The sequence below is a fragment of the Somniosus microcephalus genome, chromosome 4 (genome assembly GCF_052327205.1).
Source record: "Somniosus microcephalus isolate GS21.2 chromosome 4, FLI_Smic_1.0, whole genome shotgun sequence".
NCBI classification, from domain to species: Eukaryota; Metazoa; Chordata; class Chondrichthyes; order Squaliformes; family Somniosidae; genus Somniosus; species Somniosus microcephalus.
Genome location: NC_140990.1, coordinates 200,874,189 through 200,883,614, shown reverse-complemented (window position 1 = coordinate 200,883,614; position 9,426 = coordinate 200,874,189). Strand labels below are relative to the sequence as shown.

At 42.8% G+C, this 9,426-nt stretch overlaps 1 protein-coding gene across 1 annotated transcript; it reads right to left on the bottom strand.

Annotated features, from left to right (window-relative positions):
* Positions 1-9,023, bottom strand: prlh (prolactin releasing hormone). Its single transcript, XM_085985707.1, has 3 exons — positions 8,935-9,023; positions 8,562-8,705; positions 1-1,748 (listed from the first exon to the last, which is right to left on the bottom strand). Exons 2-3 carry the CDS (start codon positions 8,659-8,661, stop codon positions 1,585-1,587), a joined length of 264 nt encoding a protein of 87 aa, XP_085841833.1. The 5' UTR covers positions 8,662-8,705; positions 8,935-9,023; the 3' UTR covers positions 1-1,584.
* Between the last annotated feature and the right edge of the window lie 403 nt (positions 9,024-9,426).

Here is a 9,426-nt window from a genome sequence, read left to right as displayed (position 1 = left end):
CCCAACACACACACACAAACTACTCCCTGTCATCATCACAATTTTGTCTTTGGCTAGGGTAGTACAATAGTCAGACACAATGCTCTGCTGCTACACAACACTATCCAGTCAAGACTTGGTGAAAGTCTTTGAGGAAAGAAGGGTTAAAATGGTAGTTTAGAACCCATGACCCTAATGGTTGGTGCAGGTACCACCGTAGGACTCAAATTAGCTGCTGTGCATCAAACTGCTTGAAAAGTCACCTCATCAAAAAGGACAAATAGGAAGATCTTTAGAAATGTTTGATAAATTATTTTAAGCTTATAATGGTGCGGGATGTCAATACTGATAAAGGAATACTTTCCAGTTTTGACATCGCGTTGCCAGCAAGCACTTGCAGGAAGGTATAATGTAAGCAAAACATGAAATAAAGCTCTCTACTCTGTCCCAATAATGTGCCTTAACCATAATCTCTGTAGAGCATCACCACAACAACAACTTGTATTTATATAGCGCCTTTAACATAATAAAACGTCCCAAGGCGCTGCACAGGAATATTTTAAGACAAAAAATATGACACCAAGCCACATAAGGATAAATTATGGCAGGTGACCAAAAGCTTGGTCAAAAAGGTAGGTTTTAAGGAGCATCTTAAAGAAGGAAAGAGAGGTAGCGAGGCGGAGAGGTTTAGGCAGGGAATTCCAGAGTTTATGGCCTAGGCAACAGAAGGCACGGTCACCAAAGAGTGAGCGATTATAATCAGGGGTTCTCAAGAGGGCAGAATTAGAGGAGCGCAGATATCTCGGGGGTTTTACCACTGAGCTTTTCTATTTCCCACAGGCATGTTGTGGCTGCTGTGACTGAATATGGCAATTTACTGCCAAGTAGCAGACGTATGAATCATGAAGGCCAATACTGCTATGGTCTTACCATTTTTTTGCCTGAAACTCTGTCCTTAATGGGTTGTTATGCAATATAGGAAAATATGCACTTCACATGTGTTAACATGACTTGCTCAGAATGCAAAACAGTCGCAAGAACAAATTCAGCTGAAAAAAAATGTTTCGGACTGAATCTGAACTAAATTTAAAGAACATTTTCAGAATGAAACAAAATTGAAAAATAACTGAAAAATTACTAAAGAGGAACCAGAAATTACACAGGCAAAGAGAACAGGGGGGAAAGATAACAAGTACATTGAGTAGAACAGTTCTTACTGGAGTTCTGAGGGGTGAAAGAGAGCTACAGGTTTAGAGAAGAGTAGAACAACAGTCCCTGACACAGCTGTACTATTTCCTAAATGCTCCTCTATGGTCCTGCCAAATAATACAGGAGAACAATGGCAGGTTAGTACTGTAGATGCACATTGACTATTAATTGGATTGAGACTCCAAAAATCTATTTTACTTGGGATTCTAATAGTCAACATTAAAGTTTTGACATTTGACATTCTATACAAGATGGACATTGGCTTTTTAACACGGTTCATGCTTGATAGAGAGTCATTAGTTTGTGATATGTTTTCATTACACAATTACAGAAAGTACGTTGAGAATTTAAAATGTTGGCTTTGCAAGTATACAGAGTTACAGGCGGGATTTTAGTTTATTCATCCTGGTTGGAGTCTTCACTTTCTTGGATTGGGATGCAGACACGACGAGTACCAAATTTGTATTTTCTGATGTTTTCCAAGGTTAATCCTCTCCTTCCAAAACGGCCCACAGGCCTTATTCCACGTCCAGTATACCAAGAGGAATCAATATCAGCATCTGCAAAACAAAGCATGAGGATTTATATTATTAGCACTTTACATCCTGTTACTGGCTCATATGATGCAAGAAAAAAAAATCTTTCATTTTGCTTCAATTTATGTCCCCTCTTGACCTGAAGGCAGTCACCCATACTAGGTATGGTCCCAAGGGTGTTGGAAGCCCTTCAGTATCTTGCCCTTCTGTACCTTGCCCCAGTTTCCATTCATCACTTGAGTCGAGAATCAGATAATGAATGTTGGCAGACTGTTCATTCGAAGGGGAGGAAGGGGGGTTTAAAATGGACACCAAAAGCTAGTGCTGTACAGGGCAAGTTCCTGATCTCAACACTGTCAGTTGGGTGCCTGAGACAAAGGCCAGATACCTCCTCACAAAAGGAAGGAAAAGGTGAGATGGGGAAACAGAGTAACTGGCTTCTTTTGTACACCTCCTAGTGCCTGGTTTACAGAGTGGCACTAGTAGAGGCCTGGCAGCAGATCACCCACTTACTCTTTCAAGTATAGAGAGGAGTCTACCATAGACAAACATAAATCAAAATCGAGGAGGAGAAAGAAACGTAAAAATAATTTTTTTTTAAAGATGGGTAATGGTGCTGCTACAAAGTATTTAACCAAGCAAGCATATGGAAATAAGAATACAAGAATTTTTAGGAACAGGAAAAAGCCATTAGACTCAACAAGCCTATCACTTTTTCAATTGATCTCAATCTTACTTACTCACCTTTTTATTAAATCCCTCAATCTTCCTCTCTACAGAAATTCACATCTCTCATGCCTTTTTAATACTGTCTGTGTTTAATGGCCTTCCTCAGTAATTTATTCCTATGCTTTGTGTGATGTTCCATTACTCCCAACGTCCTAATTCTTACCTTGTTCCATTACCTCTCCTTTTGCCTTGCACCATCATCCCTTTTGTCAGTCAATCTCTCCTGCCTTCCATCCTACCACAGACCTTCTCTTTGTTCTTTCCTCCCCTCCTCCCTGCCCCTGCTTAAAAATCTCTCTTCTCTAACCTTTTCCAGTTCCGACGAAGGGTTCGACCCGAAACATTGACTCTGTTTCTCTCTCCTCGATGCTGCCTGACCTGCTGAGTGTTTCCAGCATTTTCTGTTGTTATTTCAGATTTCCAGCATCCGCAATATTTTGCTATTGTCCTAATTCTTTTAATTTGTTCTCCTTGGTTTTGGAAAATCTTTAACACAATGAACGATTTGCTTTGATCGACCTTGCCAATTTCCTTCGTAATTTTGAAAACTTCAATTAGTTCAAAGGGGTAGAAATTAGTCTGGACCCGTTTTTCAGCAAGAGGCCCAGGGATCGCTAATAATTGATCCTCGGGCCTCATCAGCATACTTGTCACGTTCTTATCAGCTCGCCCAATCGAAGATTTAAATTTCAGACCATCTGCTTTGCTGGCTGGAGCCCTCAGGCAAATCCTGGGAGCAGGTTTGGATCAGGCTACAAGACTCCTGTAGAGTCAGGGGAGCACTCCAGCTTCACAGGAAAGGTTTTATTTAAATTTAAAAAATATTCGCAACCAATCTTTGGTGTGGGGCCCTTGAAGATTTCTGAGCGGGGATGGTCCCGTCACCCTCAGCGGAGACAAATTTCTAAAAGGGGTCATCGAGTGTAAGGCCCTCATTTACATATTCAAGGGCCGAGCCCCTGTTTTAGGCATCTGCCTGGGACACCTAAAAACAGGTCACACAAATTTAGCAGTGGGACCTATGCTTGCACAGATTGTCACAGGGCGTCGCACTGCTAAATTGGTATGCTTTGCGTCCATATTATGCCCAAAAAATAGGTGTAATGCATACCAAGTTGTACCCCAATGTCATTTCTAAAGAAAATAAGCCCAGCTTCTTTAACGTGTTAATTTAAATTCTTAATATTCTGAATCATCGTCATTGTTCGCCAACCCCCACCCTCCTCGCACAAGGACAATAATATCCTTCCTATGATTATGTGACTAGAAATGTACAAGCAATCCAGTTGGAATACCCCAAATAAAGGCACAAAACAATCGAGATGTGTGTTCAATTAGCTGGACATTTACTGACTATCAAACTGTTCTTCCAATAATTTTATTGACAATTTCACACTGATTGAAAAAATAGGTGCTGAAGGCACTTTAGGTGCCAATAGTGCTGTTCTGCATTTACTAAACTATTCCCCCTTACTAACTAAAATTACCAATTCAACCAGTTCTGGAGATAACAACAGAAAATGCTGGAAAAACTCAGCAGGTCAGGCAACATCCGTGGAGAGAAATTTGAGTTGAGCCTGATAGCTCATTCTACCTTCAGGATTCAAGATGCACTCTGCAAACAGTGCTTTAAGTTGCCATCTAATCAGGTTCTATCAGCACCTTAGGTCTTAAGAATCATAGAATGATAGCATGGTTACAGCACGGAAGAAGGCCGTGCCGACTCTCAGCTAATCCCGCTCCCCTGCCCTTTCCCCGTAGCCCTGCAAAATTTTTTTCTTCAGGTACTTATCCAACTCCCTTTTGAAAGATAAGATTGAGTCTGCCTCCACCACCCTTTCAGGCAGTGCATTCCAGATTCTAACCACTCGCTGCATAAAAAAGTTTTTTCTTACATCGCCTTTGGTTTTTTTGCCAATCACCTTAAATCTGTGTCCTCTGGTTCTCGACCCTTCTGCCAATGGGAACAGTTTCTCTCTATCTACTCTGTCCAGACCCCTCATGATTTTGAACACCCCTATCAAATCTCCTCTCAATCTTCTCTGCTCCAAGGAGAACAACCCCAGCTTCTCCAGTCTATCAACATAACTGAAGTCCCTCATTCCTGGAATCATTCTCGTAAATCTTTTCTGCACCTTCTCTAAGGCCTTCACATCCTTCCTAAAGTGTGGTGCCCAGAATTGGACACACTACTCCAGTTGGGGCCGAACCAGTGTTTTATACAGGTTCATCATCATTTCCACACTTTTGTACTCTATACCTCTATTTATTAAGCCCAGGATCCCATAAGCCTTTCTAACTGCTTTCTCAACCTGCCCTGCCACCTTCAACGATTTGTGCGCACACACCCCCAGGTCTCTCTGTTTGTGCACCCCCTTTAGGATCGTACCATTTAGTTTATATGTCCTCTTCTCTTTCTTTCTACAAAAATGTATCACTTCACACTTTTCTGCATTAAATTTCATCTGCCACGTGTCCGTCCATTTCACCAGCCTGTGTATGTCTTCCTGAAGTCTATCACGCTCATCCTCACTGTTCACTATACTTCCAAGTTTTCTGCAAATTTTGAAATTGTGCCCTGTACACCCACATCCAAGTCATTGATATATATCAAGAAAGGCAGTGGTCCTAGAACCGACCCCTGGGGAACACCACTGTATACCTTCCTCCAGTCCGAAAAACAACTGTTCACCACTACTCTCTGTTTCCTGTCACTTAGCCAATTTTGTATCCATGCTGCCACTGTCCCTTTTATTCCATGGGCTTCAACTTTGCTGGCAAGCCTATTATGTGGCATTTTGTCGAATGCCTTTTGGAAATCCATGTACACCACATCAACCGCATTACCCTCATCAACCCTCTCGGTTACCTCATCAAAAAACTCAATCAAGTTGGTTAAACACGATTTGCCTTTAACAAATCCATGCTGGCTTTCCTTAATTAATCCACACCTATCTAAGTGACCGTTAATTTTGTCCCAGATTACTGTTTCTAAAAGCTTCCCCACTACCGAGGTTAAACTGACTGGCCTGTAGTTGCTGGGTTTCTCTCTTTTTCAACTGCCAATGTTATCACCCTTTCTCTTCAAGGCTTTGACTCTTGCTAAGGTACAGTGCCTTTGGTACCTCAGCTAAGAGGCCATCATTCCTGTAAGCATGCATAGTAAGTACTAGTTGACTGCAAGAGATAACACAATTGAACATGATTTTGTCCTCACCCTGAGACCCTATCCCTATTCATTTTCTGATACGGATCACTGGAAAACAATCAGATGCAGGAACCCCGAATAATTATTTCCCTCCCTAGCCCAGGGTTGATGAGGCCAATTGTAGCACATTGACTACTGTCCTGGGTAAGATCAGTCATTGAGCACAGGCCAGGTTTTAAACCTGGAGTCTTGTCGTCTAAATGGCTTTCTGTGACATTCACAGAATCACAGAAACCCCACAGTGCAGATAGAGGCCATTTCGGCCCATCGAGCCTGCACCGACACATATCCCACCCGATCCCCGTAACCCCTACACCAACACATATCCCACCCTATCCCCGTAACCCCACGTATTTAATCCCCCTAACACTAAGGGTCAATTTATCATAGCCAATCAACCTAACTCACACATCTTTGGACTGTGGGAGGAAACCGGAGCACCCAGAGGAAACCCACGCAAACACAGGGAGAATGTGCAAACTCCACACAGACAGTCGCCCGAGGCCGGATTCGAACCCGGGTCCCTGGCGCTGTGAGGCAACAGTGCTAACCACTATGCCACCGTGCTGCATTAGGTGGTACTTTTATTTACTACAACATTGGGAGAGTAATTTGTTGATGTTTACACCGCACACCAACAGCCATCTCTCAAACATTCCTCTTCCCCTCCCCAAGAAAGCACAGCAGGTGTAAGAAACCTGATATATTAACTTATGGTGTGTTGATATTGCAGCGTTGCTTCGGATACCAAATTTGGTAGTAGTACTGTAATGTAAATGAGGCTGAGAGGAGTACCATCTCAAAAGGTGTTTTTTTCCCCCCATTAACTTGCATTTTCTCTTTACAGATGGTGACTGACCTGTTGTGTATTTTCTGGTTTTGCTTCAGATTTTCAGCATTTGTAGTTTTTAAAAAGAACTCTCACCCCTCACTTCTGTTGTGGTTGCCCATTGAGCAGTTTGATCAGGGCTCACATTAACATATGACCGATCATGGTGCAGAGCAAAAAGAGACTAGGGCAAAATTGCAGCAACAGTCTTCACTTGAAATACTAACTTTCTTCCTGTTTTTAATTTTTTTTGGGCAAATTTTGCACTCATCAATTGAGAGGCATCAGGGCTGGAGAACGGAGCCAGTGTTTGTACATCACTGTCAACATCGGGCTCTCCCAGGTCAGGTACATCGCAGGCTAGATGCAAAATTAAACTGCCTCTATTCTGCTTTGTCAAGCATGCCTAGGTTAGGTACAACACAGATTAAATGCAAGATGAAGTTCTCTCTACATTGTCCAGAGTTCTCCCAGATGTTTCTATGGTGCCCCACTGAGTATTCCTATAGCACGATTTAGATGCAGGTCAAAGCTCCCTCTATGTTGCCCCGCCACACATTCCCAAGTTGGGTACACCATAGTTGAATGCAATTAAGTTCCTTTTACTCTGCACCTGTATATTCCTTTGTCCCAACCTCAAGAGGAGCACCCCCAGTTGCACCATTTCTCCCGAGAGCCATCCACTGGCATTTGAGTGAGAGTAACAATTTGGAGCAAAAGTAGTACAGAACTCTGTGAGACATGTAGTGCTGTGGGTCCACACAGACTATTAACTGAGCTGAGATCGCACAAATCAATTTGATTTGGGTCTACTGCAACTGGCAGTGATTATTTTGGGCAGGATTACATCCCAAGTGTCAGAGGTAGAAAGACACTGCACCATCCTATCCCTGAGCAAGCCCCCAATTAAGCAAACCTTTTCCCCCTACATTGGCATTTTAAATTTCCTAATGCAATCTGGTAGCAATATAACAACAACACCCACCGATACAATGAAAAAATGTTTAGTTAATAACCATTTTTTGAAACCCACAACTTAATGGCATAAATCCCAACATTGCAGTGTGAAATCATCAGGTTGAAGAGGACACCCATCTCTCTAATTCCTAACAGCAAAATTTAAAAAAAAATCACTCCCAAAATACTTTGAAACTTTTTAATATTACAGATGACAATAAATAAAGTTCTTAAGTCTTGGAAAAGTGATCTCTTTATTTAGCAACTAGAGTTTTTCCTTTCTAAAACACATAAAAGAATCATTTTTTAAGGTTTCCAAAGCAGGGCAAAGCAGGGTAGTTATACTGCACATTTTGCGAAGTGGTTTGGCTTTATATTCACACAAACAGTGCAGTATAATTCAGGTGTGAAGTTGCACAGATTACATTGCGAGAAGCACTGCGGATCAACCTGGAGAATGTAGTCTAACATCACTTTGACTTCGCACCAGCTGCAGCATAAATGCAACCAGAGTGAAGGGAAGTGTAAAGGTTCCTGCTGTTCAACCTTCTAATGTTCTTCAATATTAGCAGCAGCACACACTCTTCTATTAGCTCTTTGCGAATGTTAGCATTGCCACGCATACAAAGAAATGTGTTCTCCCCCTGACTGATAGGCGACACGGAGCTGATGATATAGGGCACAATTTATCCAGTTTGCGCTACCGGCATGGAACCTCCCCCGCCTGGCACTCACACCAGGACATTGCGGGAATACCGGGCACCTTTCCCCCTCCATCAGGATAGAAGATTGAGGGCAGCACACCCACCATATCCTGCTATGCACAGAAGATGGGCAAAGCTCCAGTCTCGACAAACTTGGGACAAAAATTACCCCGTCTAACTCAAATCAGGCAACTCCATGCACTTTTAACAAGCACCAGACCCCCTACAAAAGGTACTGGTAACATTACAACACTTTTATTCTCCTGCCTTTTAATTTTTCCATTACAATCACGCCTAAACTGTCCCTTCCCCTTTAGTTCGGACGAGCTACCAGAAATCGCCTGACTGAAATTACAAGAATACACACAAATCAATCCTCCCATCACCAACTGGGTAAAGCGACCACTTACTCCTGATTTCCACCGAGGATCCTTGGACCCGGGAATCCGCATCAGGAAACGCGATGCACAGCAGCAGGCAAAAGACGCAGCAAACCGACAGTAGCTTCATTCCTCGACAGGGTTTGGACAAATTCTTCCTGACAGAGCCAAGTGCTGCGGGAATAAACAAGCGCCGTGCGTTAGTATACATTACAAATAAAAGTACAGAATGCTACTGAATGCACAACTGCGGGAAATATTTTTTTTTTAAACCTCTGAACTTTGAATAGTTCTGAACTGCAAATGAAAAGTTAAAATGCATTTGTGCCCCATTGCTTTAATTGTACATCTACTGCAGGCAGAGCTATCCAGGAGTTGCCAGCTCCTGCCCGGGGTTACTCACCACTCGTTACCAAACAGGTGCTTTGTGAAGCGGCTGATCCGACTCACTGTGATCTGCTTTTTATTCCATTATTATTTCGCGATTACGTCAGTGACTGACCGAATCCACTTTGCCCAGTTCCACTTTGCAAGCGTCACTCCTCAGTGCTCACTGACTGACACTGGGGGCAGCATTATCTGCAGGGGTTATGCCTCGCAACTCCCCGCCTCAAATTCCCCTGCCCTTGTTCGTTAGGTTCTTCCGTCTTTCATGGTTGGGGGTTCCCTAGCCCTGTATTTCTGTACCTCCCGTATCTAGTATCTTTCAGTGTCTCTCTCAATCTATAGCCCAGAAATCACCGTTGGCAATAATGGTGGACAAACGCTTACTGCATTTGTTGGACATTCCTAAATTTAGTGGAACCATTAACCCATGTGTAAAGCATTCATCCGCGAATATGGAGAACCCATAATCTCGAGCCTACATGTTAGTGTCTCTCTTGGTGTTTGCCTA